General features: G+C 39.2%; 1 protein-coding gene across 4 annotated transcripts in view; it reads right to left on the reverse strand.

The window, feature by feature from the left end:
• The window catches only part of cadpsa (Ca2+-dependent activator protein for secretion a), a 261,095-nt gene that overhangs the window by 82,215 nt on the left and 161,245 nt on the right, over positions 1 to 17,635 (reverse strand). For 2 of the 4 annotated variants that reach the window (XM_049568202.1, XM_049568376.1), the window contains exons 14-17: positions 12,252 to 12,353; positions 12,101 to 12,164; positions 11,105 to 11,228; positions 4,157 to 4,225 (exon numbers count right to left, since the gene is read on the reverse strand). In XM_049568202.1, the coding sequence (XP_049424159.1) occupies positions 4,157 to 4,225; positions 11,105 to 11,228; positions 12,101 to 12,164; positions 12,252 to 12,353 (359 nt within the window). The remainder of the gene's footprint in view (positions 1 to 4,156; positions 4,226 to 11,104; positions 11,229 to 12,100; positions 12,165 to 12,251; positions 12,354 to 17,635) is intronic. The other 2 variants (XM_049568292.1, XM_049568453.1) reach the window with 1 other exon arrangement.

Below are 17,635 nucleotides of genomic sequence, written 5' to 3' on the forward strand. Positions count from 1 at the left end.
GGCTGTCTGATATGGAAGATAATTGATTCTGAGGTGGAAACAACATGACTTAAAGCATAGTGCCTCCACTTCATCCATCATTGTCATATACCAGGATACCTTGCTGTGCTTTATCACTTACAGTAATGGCAGGATAAGATTAGTGCTTGAGCTTTTTAGAGGGTGGCAGATTAATTCAGCAGTCCGAGTTAATCACTTTAAGATTTGAAGCATTACCCATCCTACAAAGCAGCTGCAAGGATGCAAAAGACTGTATCTATTACCCAAGTCCTGGTAGGATTGAAGAGCAGAATGAAATGACAGTGCATGTCCTAAAAACTCCAAATTGTGTATATGTTGTGGTTCATGCTGTCTCACTCTAATGTCAGCACCATCATCCTGCTGAATAAGAACACGTACATACACACTGTGTTACAGGGGTTGAATTAGCCACGTCAGAGTCATGACTATGTTCAGTCCACCCACTGGCAGAGCTCTTGTGGCTCAGTGATGTTGTGGACAACACAGCAGGATGATGGACGATTGCCTGCTGGAGCTTAAGTCATGCTTGCATGGGTGAAAGATTCCACAGAATAGGACTTCTGTACTGGTTTAAAGGGGGCGGGGGTTGACAACAAAGGGGTAACTGTTGTCTACCAAGTTATACTTTGTTTGATTACCTTTTGTTTTTTAATGGACTCCTAGCCTGGGAATGAGACGAATCTGCAAACTCATGTTTCATTAGCTCTGTCAGTCAGGTCCCCCTCCTGTCCGGACAGATTTCCAGGAGAAGCTCCATTGAGGCATTTTTGAAACCGACCAAGATGGCTGCAGCTGATGTGGAACTTTCTGTTGAAGTACTATTTTTAAATTCCGATGGTAAAAATACTGATGCTGTTGTTGCTCTGATAGGTTGTAGGTCTGTTCGATTGTGTCCCAAGGCATTTTGACCTACAGCCATTGAACCCCTTGGAAGTTTGAAAATGAACGGAAAGTTTCCCGACTAACTCACATTCATGATTTCATCTGGCAATGTCAGACTAATGGATTCCAACCTTGTAAGATCTAATCAGGACAGCAAGTTGACAGTGTCATTATGTCAACTTGAGACAGGACAGTTCAGGTTTTGATGGTTATCACTATTAAATGCTTCATTGGGATATTTGACATTTTATGACTAATACAGATATTTCTGGCATGTTGGAAGTTTAAAGGTATTATTTGACCACAGATTGTCTAAGTTGTTGACAAGTCCAATTGCAGTGAATCAAGTGCTTTGTCACTGCTGTGTAGTAGACACTTAGGATCTACTGGCTCTAGTATCATGCTAGGTATGTTAAAGAGACCATTAATCCCAAAATCAAAAATCCAAACAATAGCTCTTACTTGTACTGCTATCTATCTGTCTAGATTCTTTTGGTGTGAGTTGCAGAGTTTTGAGAATATCGGCCACAGAGATGTCTGCCTTCTCCAATATAACGGAACAAGATGGCATTCAGCTTATGAATGCCTCAAACCATTATTTGTAAAACTTAACATCGTCTCTTTCCAGAAATCATGACCTAATTGCTCAAGATAATCCACAGACCTTGTTGTGAGCAGTTACGTGTAGGAACTATTTATCTCCAACCGAACTAAACATGCTAACCTCATCACTGCACAGAAAGGAACGTGCATCTACTCACGGACTAGAGGTGCTCTCCTCGTCTGAGCAGTAATGTCAATGTCCAGACACACCAAACTGACTTCAGAGAACTAGTGGCAACGAAAGCTAACTGTTGCATTGGCTGTTGCGTCACATCGCCTGTGTCTCAGCCAAAAAGATGCACAAAGCAAAGACAACAGCCAAAAACCAAACAGTATGTGTGTTCTGTGCCTGTGTTAGAGGAAATAACTCTTCACACCAGCAGATGGCGGAAGTTGGTATTTGTCATTCAAAAAGGAAAACCAGAAAACTGTCTTGATGCTAGTTAGCACATTAACAACACAATCCAATGTTGAATGGACAGATCATATATACCGTGAGCCAGTGAACAATAACACAAACCATCAGGAAAAGTTTCTGCTAAAGAGCTCAATGGCAAGAGAAAATAATCTTACCTTATGTAACAAATTTGTTTTGATCTCACTCACTCCTGACTTTAGCTGTTTGGTTACTTTCCTAACTTCTGTTTCTCCTCTTGTGCGATGAGCTGAACTGCAAATCAGAGTGATTTCATTCACCAACAGGATCTACCATCTCCAATGTCGATTCAACATGCTGAATCGGCCAAAAACAGCAGATGGGGGCCAACGAGGGCCAACGAGGGCCAACAGTGCGGGGCACAAAGCACAGACTACAACGACAGATGCCGACAGCCCAACATTGAACAACGGCGGACCGTCGGCTTGGTGTGTCAGGGTCTTGAGCTAGCTCAGTGGTGCAAGGTGAGCTAGCAGTAGATGCATGCTTCTTTCTCCACAGTGATATGGTATGCAGTTATAGTTTGGTAGAAAGAAATTAAGTTCTACATAAATAACACTACAGGTAAGAGAAAATATTTTTTATTGGGGTGAACCATTACTTTAATGCAGAAATCTAGGATGTTGTTTAAGATCTTAAGTGACCTTAGAAATAATAATTCAGTATCAGCCACATCCAATTTCTTGTATATTACACCTTTCTGAAAGAAAAGCCTATGTATTATTATTATTATTATTATTATTAATATTATTATTATTATTATTATGATTAAAATACTTTAAATGTCACTTGCATTCAAACAGTGTTTTCTACCATGTGTGGATGCTCACATTCTATGGCTCTCTTGGGTTACTCATTGGCAGAAGCGATTTTTACTCACAACGTGTGAATCATCTTAAATATTGCTCTTTCCATTTGTCAGTCATTAATTCATTTCTGCTCTCTTGTTGTGTCTTGTCAATGTTATACCAGCTCTTATGCTTTTAAAAAATGTGTATCATTTGTGCAAGGTCCAGTTTAAAGTAGTATTTAATATTCTTATTTTATCATTGCGAAACTGCAGTTCAGTTAAATATTTGCAATATATCGCAAAGGGGGTGTGAAGATTGGTGGTCACAGCGTTCCTGAAACATGTTCTTTGAGGTTTCGCTGCAGGGATCAGGAAGGTAGTGACAGGGTCTATGGTGGTATGGTTTAAGATAGACTGAGAAATGAGCTAACAGCAGAGATTAGACATACAGTACAACATCACCTGGATCCTTCAGTTTTTCTTGAGATTTCTCCACTAAGTAAAGTTTTTTTAATTTAAGGACAGGTTGCAAGGATGGAGAGCAGGCAGAAAGAGGTGGGAAAGTGTCAGGTAGAGGGGGTGAGAGAGAAGAGATTATTCAATATAGGTAGTATAAACTGAGTAATAGAGGACAGACGAGGTCAGTGACAGGACGAGTCAGAAATGAAGGTAGAGGTTAGACTGACTGTTCAATAACAACACATTCAAAATATATCTTCAGCCTCAGATCAAAAGGTTTCATCTTTCAGTGTGATTTATGAAACAGAAAACTTTAGAGGGGGCATGGGGGAAAAAAACACATGAAACAAACCATCACTTTGACCTAAAATCCAGTATGATGAAATCTGTAAAATCATAAAAACCTGTGAAAATCATTGTAAAATTGTACATGCCATCAGTATCAGCACTTAAAGATGTTTTCATTCAAAGACAGAGGCACGTCCACAATAGGAACATGTAACATTTCCTTTGACAACTCATCTAAACCTGAGTCCAAAGATGTGTCACTCAAATGATTGAGAACAAAATAAGATGGCCTTTCATTAACTGCATTATGTAGGTGTCCTGTTTGAATGTACCATGATCTTAAACACTTAAAAGATTTACACACAAGCAAAGTAAAAATGCATTCAAGTCGCAGACAGACAAAGAACAGGTGGTTTGGGTAGGACGGAAAAAAGCTCACAGAAAGATTAGAATGTGTTTAAAGTGACTAAGAGACAAACTGATCTTGAAAGACATCAAGAAGCTGTAACAGGTAGACTTTACAGACTAAAACAACAGATACAAATGAACCAAATGACATCCGGGATGACAAAAATGTGAAAACGCTTGTTGTGGTTGGCGTGCATACTGGTTGTAGAGAAAAATAAAAGGGTGCAGAGGTGGGGGGGGTGGGGCTGGGGAATGAGGAAGGTACTCACGAATGGTTAAATCCATGACTTGAGACGCCAAGCAGAAGACAGGATGCTCATACATCTCTCTCTTTTTCCCTACAGAGAAAGAGGGAGGATACCGAGGCATGCGAGAGGCCAGGGTCAGAGAGACGAGTACAGAGATCACCAGGGTTCGACCAATATGAGGTTTTCAGGGCCATTACCTGCATTGCTTGTGCTGCTATTTAGTATCCTACAATTTCACATATTTCAAGCCATGAAAGCATATTGGTGTATTAGTGTTCAGTTAATTAAAATCTTAAATGTATTGTATCAAAGGTGCAATATGTATCATTGAGCCCATCCATTCCGAAAACACGCCCCATAGGTTGTTTGTACGAGCAGTTTATTATGACCCATGTTTATGTTTAGTGTAGGCAGTGAACTCTAGCAGCCATAGAAATTATGATGGGAGCACAGGAGGAAGTCAGGTGACATAGTATAAAGAGTAACAAAGTAGGGTGGAGATCACAGTGGTTGATGGGTCAAACAGACGCAGGACTTTCACCCAACAGACTGCTGTACTTGTATGGTGTTAAATTATTTCTAGTTACATACATAATATTACGTTACCTGAAGTCATATTACTTAACATCACATAGTCACATTACATTGAATACATAATCTCACAATAAGTATCTAACATGATGATGTCCAACCATGATTCTTTTGCTAAAATCTAACCTCACCAGAAGGGGCGCTAATAACCACTCTTGTGGGTTGCATGAAAGGGTGGGAACATGTGACCAATGAGGTCATATGAGTTGGAGGACTTGTTGGTATCATTTTGAGATCTTAAATTACTATTTGCAAATCAGAAAGAAAATTGCTCCCAACAAAAGAGTACTTTGACAACAATGCAACTTTACAGGAATATTGTTTTAGTAGTATTTAGTCCTAGACCAAGCTGCAAGGTCAGGCTACAGTCTACCCTTTTTACAATACACAACATTTCTCATATTAAAATTAACATAATTTTACACTATCCCTGCTATACTTACAGTCAGGTCCATAATTATTTGGACAATGATACAGTTGTCGTCATTTTGGCTCTGTACACCACCACAATGGGTTTTAAATGAACCAATGAATACCTGCTTAAAGTACAGACTCTCAGCTTTCATTTAAGGCTTTTTTCAAAAATGTAGCATGAACTGTGTAGGAATGACAACCATTTCTTCACACAGTCCCCCAACTTTAAGGCCTCATAAGTATTTGGACAAACTAACATAATCATCAATTAAACAGTCAGTTTTAATACTTGGTTGCAAATCCTTTACAGTCAATGACTGCCTGAAGTGTTGGACACATAGGCATCATCAGATGCTGGGTTTCTTCCCTGGCGATGCTCTGCCAGCCCTTTACTGCAGCCGTCTGCACTTCCTGCTTGTGTTTTGGGTGTTTTGCCCTCAGTTTTGGCTTCAGCAAGAGAAACGCATGCTCAATTGGATTCAGGTCAGATGATATGACTTGGCCATTGCAGAACATTCCACTTCTTTGCCTTAAAAATGTCTTTGGTTGCTTTTGCAGTATGCTTCAGGTCAATGTCCATCTGCACTGTGAAGCATCGTCCAATGAGTTTTGAAGCATTTAGTTGAATCTGAGCAGACAATGGTGCCCCAAACACTTCAGCTTTCATCCTGCTGCTCCTGTGAGCAAGACAAGATTTCACTAGAATAAATACAGAGGGTTTATCACAAGATGCAAACCATTGGTTAGCCTTAAAAATGGAAGGCCAGATTATAGTTTGTCAAAAACCATCTAAAAAGACTGTACAGTTGTGGAACAACATACTATGGACAGATAAAACAAAGATCAACTACCAGAATGATGGGAAGACAAGAGAAGGAAGAAGGGAAGGAACTGCTCATGATCCAAAGCACACCACCTCATCAGTGAAGCATGGTGGAGGTACTGTTATGTCATGGCCATGTATGGCTGCCAGTGGAACTGGTTCTCTTGTATTTATTGATGATGTGACTACTGAGAAGAGCAGCAGGATGAAAGCTGAAGTGTTTGGGGCTACATTATCTGCTCACATTCAACTAAATGCTTCAAAACTCATTGGACGATGCTTCACAGTGCAGATGGACATTGACCTGAAGCATATTGCAAAAGCAACCAAAGACAAAGGCAAAGAAGTGGAATGTTCTGCAATGGCCAAGTCATATCATCTGACCTGAATCCAATTGAGCATGCGTTTCTCTTGCTGAAGCCAAAACTGAGGGCAAAACACCCAAAACACAAGCAGGAAGTGCAGATGGCTGCAGTAAAGGGCTGGCAGAGCATCACCAGAGAAGAAACCCAGCATCTGGTGATGCCTATGTGTCCAACACTTCAGGCAGTCATTGACTGTAAAGGATTTGCAACCAAGTATTAAAACTGACTGTTTAATTGATGATTATGTTAGTTTGTCCAAATACTTATGAGCCCTTAAAGTTGGGGGACTGTGTGAAGAAATGGTTGTCATTCCTACACGGTTCATGCTACATTTTTGAAAAAAAGCCTTAAATGAAAGCTGAGAGTCTGCACTTTAAGCAGGTATTCATTGTTTCATTTAAAACCCACTGTGGTGGTGTACAGAGCCAAAATGACGACAACTGTATCATTGTCCAAATAATTATGGACCTGACTGTACATTTTAATACACATCTGTTAAATATTACCTTAAAATTATTTAGTGTGCCAATCATTTTCAGGTTACTCTCTACAGCTGTCCCATGAATTGATTCCTATTAAATCATATTGACTTTCCTTTATTTTTAGGATACTCTAGGTAGTACTTTTGTTTACAGTTTTTTATAGCTAATTTTTAACATTTCAGAATTATCAATACATCACACATTAACAAAATCTAATTTGCTTTTTGATTTCAAAAAAAGTTACAGTTGTTGTCAACAAAGTGACAGATGAGCTTTAAACCACAGACAGACACTGAGCTGATGTAATGTGATACATATCTCTGTAATGACTCTATTTTGTTTGTTTTACTAACTATTTGTCTGCTTTTACAATGTTGTTTACAAGAAACTGATTAAAGTTACTATATGATTTTTTTTTTTTACCATAGTAACACTGGTGTGTCAAACTAAAGTAATAGGTCGAGTACTAGCACTGTAATAATCAGTTAAAATGCTACATAAAGCACCTTTGACAGCTTTCCTCACAAACACGTCCTTAAACTTCATCAGGTCATCACATCTCATATCTGAGTTGGATGACACTGACTGATCCATGACCAGGATTTTTATTGATACGCCAAAGTCAACAGTTCAAAGACTACAGGCAGTCTACTTTGGATTAACCATTCGTTCTGCCAAGCAGAGGTAAAATCTGAAATACCAGAGGTTTTTTTCCCATCGGTCAAAAAGCACACCAGTATGACGGAAAGAGGTTTTGGGGATAATCAACAATCACAACTGAGAAACTAAGGTTCATCGTCCTTAGTGTCTTCAGGGAGGTAATGATTTCTTTACAGACATCGTCTTAAATTGACCATTTTAAGTAGATCAATTAGGGTAACTGAACAACAGTATTTTGGGAAATATAGTTATTTGCTGTCTTGTACTATTTTTAATGCATTAGCTGATTTTAGCTAGGCAACCTGCCTCTGATGTGACCTGAATGCAGGTCAGGCACTTATTGGCTTTCAACAAGACTTTCTACTATAATTGACATTTCATACAGTTAGAGATTAAGAGAAACAGGGAGTGCATAGGTGGACAAGTCAGAAAGAGAAATTAACCTCTGACCCTCATTGTTGCAATGTGACTCTTGGTAGTTCTACAACTTTTCAGGATTCATTTGTGAAACCAATCTCATTTAAATGCAATCCAACATGTTTGCTAGTGACACACGCTCCTGTATGACAGGGATATTACTCAGAGACAAGTGATACCAGTTTTACCTGTGTTTGTCCAGTACAGGTAGAGCTTGTATATGTTTAGCCCAGCTTAGCACATAGACTGCATGCACTTCTTGGGTTCAGGTTCAGGTTCAAGTTCAGAAAGACTTAGCCTTCAAGGTCTTTTTCTAACTAGAATTGACACTTTGCATACAACAGTATGCCTCAATGAACCAGTCAAGTTGCAATTCAAGATTACATCTATATCTGTTAAAATATGGACACTTCACACACACATTCCCCCCGGCAGCACAGAAGATCTATACAATCAGCTCAATTTCAAGGTGAGCAGCCAAGATTAGTTAATTAATTCAGTATCTGACCAAATGTCTCCCCTTCTGTTCCTGAGTTATGATGCTAAATAATGACCAGAAAAGTGCTTCTGTAAATATATAAATGACACAGTGAAGTTGACCTTTTACCTTTTGGATATAAAACATCATTACAACATCACTATATCCTATTAGACATCCATGTGAAATTTTGTCAGAATTAGCATGTGAATTCTTGAGTTATGGCAAAAAACATGTTTTGTGCCACCGCTATTGCTGGCATGGAGTCAAAAATTACAATACCACACAGTGACTACACCCAGCATCTCAAAAAGCCAGTCCTCACAGAGAGTTTGGCCGGTTAGAGGTTGGTTCTGTGAACAAATTATATGGCTCTTGAATGGCTTGGTGATTAGCTTCCTAATTAACAAGATGCAACTTGTAAATAAGACAGGAGTTGTTAATGGTGTGCTTTTTACTTTCAGCTGAGCTTTGTGCTAAGCTAGTCTAAACACATACAGGACCTATCTCTGTACCGCACACACAGGTATGAAACTGATATCACTTTGGCTAAGACAGCAAAAAAGCATACTTCCCAAATGCCAGTGATGCTAAAGAACTTTAGAGTCACAGATACAGTAGGTTAAGTGCAATCTGAAGAATTATCACAACTGTAACAAAAAAAGAAGAAATAAAGAAAACATAAAAATGACAGAAGAGAAAAAAATCTGCACTAAAATAGGTATACCAGATAAGTGTTCTGACTCAGTTTAGGATAAAATGTTTCAGATGTCTGCAAAATGTTAATGATGCCTATAAAAGTAAACCTGGACCATGCAACAGAAAAAAAAACACTGAACTGCCACAAGAAGCAGTCCCATAATGTCTTGTTTATTGGCCTTCCTGTTTTCAAACAGCAGCAGTTTTCAAGAAGCAGCAAAAGCCAATAGACAAAGGAAAGAGAAAAGTGAGTATGGAAATCATCACAGAGCAAGGAAGAGGAAGGCAGAGAAAGGGAAGAGAAGGAGCATCACTTCGGCTACCAGGCAGGTCAAAGTGGGAGACAGAGGCAGTTTAGGACTTGGCTGAAAAAGAAGCTGAGGCATGGTGGACGGAGTCAGCGTAAAGACTGAATTGAATGCATTTTTACTTACTGTACATTTGCTACTAAAATAAGCTGAAGGTAAGGCAAAATAAACAGAGCATTTGGATTAAAACAACTGTCATGCCATCTGCAGCTGTGAAGAAGAACTTAGAAGTTAGGCTTTGTTTTGAAATTCAGACTTAAAATTAGTAAACACAGTAAAATAAACAACAGTACTGTATGGCTGCTTCACTCTAAGGATCCCTACTGAAAACGTACATCTGCAGCAAGTAGCTTTATGTACATTAGTCGTGACTAGGGATGTCAGTTTCAGTTACCCATTAACTGGAAAATAAGTGGTTAATTTTTAAGGAAAAAAAAGCAAAATAACAAGAAGTACAAGTGGTGCTTTCTTGTTGTCATTTGCTTTATTGATTCAGTGAGCTTTAGTGCAACATTTTAAAACGCTAACCATTAATAAGTGGTGAAATTTAAATAATATTGCGATGTAAATGTCTTGCCCTCTATTTTCTGTTTGCTTTGCTGTCATTCATGTGACAAGCTGAGTTTAACTGTGGAAACATGGTGCCCACTGCCCAACCTTGGCCACTCTGCACTGCACACCTTGTGGGTTAACTGGGAGCTTGCTAGCTGTGCTGCTTGCTCGGTGATCACCACTGGTAATGCCGTCCTGACCCAACCGGTACAGCATTGCTGCGTAAATATCGTGCCCACCCCCCAGTCTCCCCCCAAGACTGCCCTGGTGAGTTAGCAGCTTCATTTTGTGCCCCAAACCTCTTAAGCATTGTTAACTAGTCTATGTTAGCATCACTAGCTGTGTTGACACTGCTAACAGTGTTAACAGAGCTAACAGTAATAACATGCTTAACAATGCTTAAGAGGTTTTGCAGTACAGTATTAAACTGCTTACTCACCAGGGCAGCTTGGGGGGGGGGGGCAAAGGATGGGGACAATGTTTTTACAACAAAGCCATCCTGACACCATGTAGTCAGGACAACGTTACTAGCGGTAAACGCTGAATAAGCAGTGTTGCTAGCCAGCTCAGCCAAGCTGTGTGGTCCAAAGTGCAGAGAGGTCAAGGCTAGCTAACCAGTGTAGCATGAATACCTTATAGCTTCTTTAATGTGGTAAAGCATAGTGCTAGTGCTATTACTAAGAGTAGCAAAATTAACTTATAGACCAATGTATAACCATATTCTCAGCAGTTAACAGATTAATGGCTGACCTTTGACATCCCTAGTTGTAACTTATAGAAGTGAATCCCAAAGCAGCAAACCAGAGACAGTTAATGTCTTCACCTTTTCATTCTAACAGTCGGAAGACAATGATGTCTACACACCCTGGCCAATAAAAACAGTACTAAAAACAGTAGTATTTTCATCAGTGTTTGTTAGTGTTATTCATTTTATCCTTGCTTGGTTACATTTGGAGAACACTTTTGACTGGCTTTCTTGTAACAACCACGTTATATAACCACATTTAACAAACTCTGTCCCACTGAGCTTTCACATCTGAATTCTTATGTGACAGGAAACTCTTGCAGTAACTCTGACTGACTGATAAGGCTTAGAGTTGTTACATTAAGAGACAAATCAAGACAGAACACCCATGCTGCGTTTTAACTACACTACTACACGGGAGCAGTGTGAACTTACCCTCCAGTTTTGCGTACTCTGACAAACGTTGGTAGTTGACCAGAGCTGCCTGCTCCAGACACTTACGGATCACAGCCTTGACTTCCTCTTGTGGAACCGGAGTGACAATATCTTTCATGAGAACCTAAGAAAGACACAGCAAGAGTTTTTATTTTCAGCGTACAGCAAAGCTTATCGTGACAAGACAAATAATGACAAATGTCAACCACTAACAACATGTTTGACTGAAAAACTATTATTACATCAGAAGGAAAGTGGGCCACACACAGAAGACACATTTATACATTTATATGAATAAATAATGACACACTTATTGTGTGTATAAGAATACTGGCACTGATATTAAGTTTTTGTTTTCTGAACTAACTGCACATCAGGGCTTGACCTGAATATTTGACTGTGATTGGATATTCGTTCATTGAGAGTCCGCCCGCACACACAGGGCTAACTGTTAGCATCACACTGCTAACATTACCTAATGATTAATAACTGGTTTATTGACAAAGTTGAGCCATTCTGGTGGTGATGGGAGTTTGTTGGAATTGTTGCATGGCTCAATGATGCATGTTAGCCACTACTGTTGTGTTAGCTCATGCTAACCTGGCAGATGGTGGAGCGACTCCCAAGATGAAACAAAAACAGGACTTTTACCCAAAAGACTGCTGTTCGTGGCCCGTGTGAAACTAAGACTCAATTTTGAGTTTAACATGATGTGTTAGGTGACATACTCGTTAACTTACTTATGAAAGTGAACTTGTGTAAAAAACATACTTATTTTGACCCAAACTATGATCATTTTCTAAACTTAACCAAGTGTCTTTGGTTTGAAACTTACAGCCACTGATCAAGCTGCAGTAGGCTATTTGACGTTTGGAGTCAAGAGTATGTCCGCTACACATACGCCAACTTTTTCTGAGCTTGTTTATTTCATAATAGAAATCTAAATTAATTGGAAAAAAACTTGAATGGATCTGTCCAGCAATAAAGATGACTTACCCTTTCAAGCAAGGACAGAGTTGCTTTCAGTGCTCCCTCTGGCCGTCCAAATGGAAAGCAGTACCTGTTGAAGAGGTTGGACTTTCATGTTAACCTTTATCAGTCCAGTTAAGCATGAGATCAGCACATGGTTGTTGTACGCAGTTCCTACCTGAAGTGTGTAATCTGGTTCTCCAGAAGCACCCGAAGCCTCTCCTTGATCTCCTCAAAGCGCTCCTTCTCTTCCACAGTCACTGTGCCAATACCATCAGGCCTGAAAGACAAGAGGAAATACTAGCAATTAAAGGTTTTGCAGTCTCTCCAGGCAGCCTGTCTTTCAGAGCTGGGGAGTTGAGTAGTCTACAGTACCAACTGAGCACAGAAGAGAGACTTTTAAAACATTTGGTGAAAATAGTAAATGTACATTTACACATTATTGATGCCTCTATGAATCGCTACAGGTTCTAGGAACACAACAAACCACTGTAGGACACAGTATACCAAAACAGCAGCCAGGTTCCAGCACCATGGGGTTAGGGCAGACCTCCAGGGTGCCTTTTTCCACTTGTAGCACTGGTGTTCCCTACTGAAAATGTTAGGGGCTCTAGGACTACATTTAGGAGCACCATTTAAATTGACAACATGTCCATATTTTTCTGTCTTCACTGTATTACTAATAAATGCTTTGGTAATAAAAACACTATTTAAAGAAATAATGTACTTTTTATTAAAAAGGAAAAAGTCACAAACACTTCGCTACTTAGTTCTGAAGTTTGCTGTTGTTTGCTGCTCAATTTATCAATGTTTACACCTCAAGTATTTAGAAATGCAGCTATTTCAGGCTGCACTAATGTGGGCATTAATTTTGGCAATTTTCCAAATTTATACAATAAAAATGCTCGATTTTGACTCTGTAAGTTGTCAGGGTTGTCCTTTATTGAAATGTAATCATTGTCAAGGTGTTTTTCCAGCAACCCAAAATCAAGGAACAAAGTAATTTTTCCTCAGAATTTAGTGGGATTCCTTAGTTCATAAGGGGCACAGGGAGCATGTTTTACAGGTCCTGTGACAACAATCAAATAAATCTTATATTCATATATGTATTTTCTATACTCTTCCTTAAAACCATATTTTGAAAAGCAGGCTTAGTGACAAATATCCTGGACCACTTCATCGAGTTAATCATAAAGGTCAGAATACTGAACCACCTGAGAAACACAGCTGACCAAGCAAATGGCTGCAGTCAAGCTCACCATCACTTGCATCTCTGTGGTCAAACCAGTCGCGGCTTAATTGGAGACTGAAACAAGCGGAGCAGAGCAGTCTCAGTGAGTAGAGCAGAGAAGACACCAGTGAAGCAACACAAACACGACAATTCTCGCTCCTTCCTGATGTTTTACGATACATGATGGGAAAAATGGGGGGGAAATTTGCAAGTTGCACTGGTGCTTCTACTTAAAAAATGAGTAATACTGACTCCAAAAATGTTCACAAAGTGTGACTAAATGGTCACAGCCTGGAGCCCTGGGTTAAGATCATGGATGTATAAAGAGAACTGGATACAACACTGGAGGCAGGTCCCTGTTCATTGCTATAGAACTTGCCCACAGAAATTGGCACAGAAAGCCACAAAAGTTTGACTTCCATGTGTAAAATAACCCAGATCTTCTGCTCTGCTTCCACATCTTTTGGCTCATGGAGCAGGCGCACTAGAGACTTTTGCCGGCCAAGTGGCTAACTGATAGTTTAGCACTTGAATGAGGCCAAAATGATTTAATCAAATGGCTCTTACAGACTTTTGAAACGTTGTCAGACCAAATGGGATTAAATCAACAAGTCATTTCACAGGGGTTTTGACCCTCAAAAACACATACAAAAAATGCATCCACTAATTTACGGATGTTTCTTTCCCAGTGTAAGTTTATGGGAAAAAGTCTTGATGGCATCCTGGACATTGTAATTCCATGGTTTGGCCAGTGTCAAATTGGCTTCAAAGCCTGGCGCTGTTCTTGGTAGGCTTGTGAGGATTAGTTCATATCCAGGACCTCAGTTTATCCTTTCAGAATGTGAGTCCTGGGGCAGTCTTCAGCACTTATCTCAGGGTGTTTTAACATTGGCAGTTTAGTATAAATCTGAGCATGATTCACCCTAAAATCTGGTGATAAGAAAACTTTCCCTGAACTTTGGTTTTGACCAAGAAATTGAACCTGATTCCATCCATATGAAACAGTGTCAGACAGGTTCCACTGACCACAGTCCATACCATCACAGGATATGGGGGGATATTCTAACATCATTAATGACATTCTTAAATTCTTAGCAATGGATTACTCTGGGAATGTTACCAAATGTCTCATGGATGTTTCAGTAGAGAAGAATATTAAGTTTTTGCAGTTCTTGCCAATAAGGAAATGCAGCTATGTGACTGTTCATAAGTATCATGGCCTCTAAAAGGTAGCATACTGTAATAGCAGTGCAAGTTGAGGCATGCTCCCTGTTACATCTCTGCACACACATTACATTCCAGCAGTCAAAGATAGCCATACTCACACAAATGCACACTATTTACTCTCTGTCAATAATATCATTAGTCAATTAAAATGTGTTTGCAAGCTTGCCAAATTTCATATTGTAATTACACTTACATAGGCTATGCTCAGCTGAAATGTATTATCAGTATTAGATTATTCTTATTTGAACACACGCATAGCAATTACAGCTTTCAAGCAGGTGTGTGTGTGTGTGTGTGTGTGTGTGTGTGTGTGTGTGTGTGTATGTGAGCAATGTGTTTATCATTTGTGACATGGTTGGGTCTGGGTGGAGTGTGAGCAGAGTGCATGTGACAGAAGAGGCGTTGGACTGGTGGCCATGACAGCATGATGAGAAGCAGGAGACATGACACTCTCCCCCCTTTTGACATGTCATTTCAGCAGACAGTGAGAAACACTCTCTCTCTCTCTCTCTCTCTCTCTCTCTCTCCTTGTGTGTGCGTGTATGTGTGTGTATGTGTATGCGTGTGTTGGTGGTGGTGGTGGTGTTGGTGGTGGTGGTGGGGGGTAGTATATTTGCTGCACTGCTCCATGAGTGCCTGTTAGATTTTGAAGAGCACCAATTTGCTTAGCATCAGCGATCATCTCATCCAGACTCCTCTCGATTTTCATGGGCATTTGAACAGACACTGTCAGTGTGTCACAGTCACATGTATACCTCTGCATGCTGCTGCAAATCATGAGGCTGAGGAGGACATGACTGCATGAAGTCTTTGAGTCTGTAGACTGGTTGCTTTGATGTCACCAGCCATTAAACAGCAAAACTTTATTTATTATTATAATTGTTTAAGTAGACACAACACTAACAGCATGGTATAAAGTTACAGGAGTAACCAAAACAGTAACAAGAGATGCCTATTTAATTTTTTTTTTAAAATGATGGCAAGTGAAATTAAATTGAATGATCCTTAATGAGTTTTTGGGTTCAGTGGTGACTGTTTTTCATATAATTAGTCAAGCTGGGACAATATGCTTACCTCCCCATTCGATACTACAGTTTAAAATGAATTATTCAGACGGATTACCATCTAACTGACATTTTTATATTACACACAATTGAATATAAAGTCACACATATAAAGTTACACTGCTGCATCTCGCTGGCCCATTTTTGGCAGTTTGTCATACTCCTCAAGGAGACTATGTTTTTCATTGAAAGAAAATTATTAGTTTTGCTGTCACTATTTCAGTGTACATGCAGCACCAGTCTCAGGTAGCCAACTGGAAGCAGATGTATTACTGCAAAGTAAAGTGTCATGGTGGTTAGGTTACTTCACTACTATAAACAAATTATTTAAATAACATTTGTTTGCAATTCTACAAGTATTGTGATTTAATATTAAAATTTATTACAATTTTTAACACTAGACCATGGAAAAGTTAAATCATACAGTTGTATAGACTGTATGTCATGAAGCATATTTCAAAAACAATGCACATCACATCAGTCAGTCTTTCTGACTGTTATTTCAGCATCATATACTAAACTGAAAAGAGGTAAATAAACTAACAACTTTTTTCATGATCTTTCTTTAAAAACTTTTGGCCCAGTTAAGCACTTTGTAACCTTGCTCCACTAAAGGTGCTATTTTAGATTAACTTTACTTACCTGATCAAATGTACATATACGTTAGAACACATAAAAAATACATACGTTTTAAAGTAAACTTAAACTGCTACATTTAAATGTTACTGCAGAGTTTTCCATACATTGAATTATTTGTGGCAGCTGCCACAATATCAACACTGACCACCATAAATGAGACAAATTGGCTATCGCATGCACCCCACAGTCCCTCTGTCTCACTCCCTGCCTCTTGGAGACTATTTGAGAGGAGGAGAGCGGGCAAAAGCTCTAGAGACGGACCATCCGTAGTGGTGCTGGGGGTCACAGTAGGATGTTTTTAATTTGTGTAACGGCAGCAACAGAAAGTTTGCTGATGCAGCAGGGAGTTTGTGCTGGGCTGGCTGAATTCAGTTTGTTATTCAAGCAGCTTAAGGTCTGTCTCCTTGGACTGTCTGCCATTGTCTGCTTTCTTGCTTCGGCTTGTTTTTTTTTTGTTTTTGTTTTTGTTTTAGATGGATGTGATGTCACTCACAGGCTACCATAATACAAGTGGAAGCTTATTTCCACCTCTGCAACTGAATTTTAGTTGATTGATTTTTTTCCCACACCTAATAATCAATTTATTGAGTTTATAATTTTTACTTTGGTATTTTTTAGTGGCTGATGATTATATGCATTATAAATATATATTATTTTGTACAAGCATGACACAAAACTGGGAGAGGAATCATCATATAAAAATTCGCAGTAAAAAAGCCATCTCACCTTTCACATTGTGACAGAAAATGAAAGAGGAAAATTTCACACTAATTAAGTCCTGCAGGGCTCTCTTTTTTTTTTCTTCCAGCCGAGTGTTGTTTCTTGGCAGCCTCCTCATGTTTGCTTGACCTCCTGACCTCACAGCTCCAATGACGACAACAAGCAAATGAGCCATCAGTGACAGACAGACAGACGGCAAGCCAGCAACACTTTCACATCTCCTTTTACATGCAGGGGGGACAACCACATCTAGTCCTTGAGGTAGATTACCATGTCACATGTTTGCTTTAGAAATAGCTAATTCAATTAAAAAAGTAAAAACAACAAAAAAAAAAAATTTAAAAAAAATCCAGCTTTAACTAGAAATGACTCTGAATCATGCGTAGCATGGGCAATCCTAAATTGGTCATTTTCAGAGTGTATTCTTTTTTCTGTACATTTTAATTTTTGGAAAATTACAGTCTTGAGCTGAAATGATCTATTAACTATTTTGATAATTAAGCCATTTTCTAGGCAAAAATGTAAATTATTATCTCTATCGTATAATGATTACTGGCTTTGTCTGTCTTTTGATTGGGTTTGGACTGTTGGTCAACACCCCAGGACATCTGAATATGTCAGCTTGGACTCCTGGGACCTGCGATGAACATGTTTTACTCCAGATTTTCTGACATTTTATGC

The sequence above is a fragment of the Epinephelus fuscoguttatus genome, linkage group LG1 (assembly GCF_011397635.1).
Source record: "Epinephelus fuscoguttatus linkage group LG1, E.fuscoguttatus.final_Chr_v1".
NCBI lineage: Eukaryota > Metazoa > Chordata > Actinopteri > Perciformes > Serranidae > Epinephelus > Epinephelus fuscoguttatus.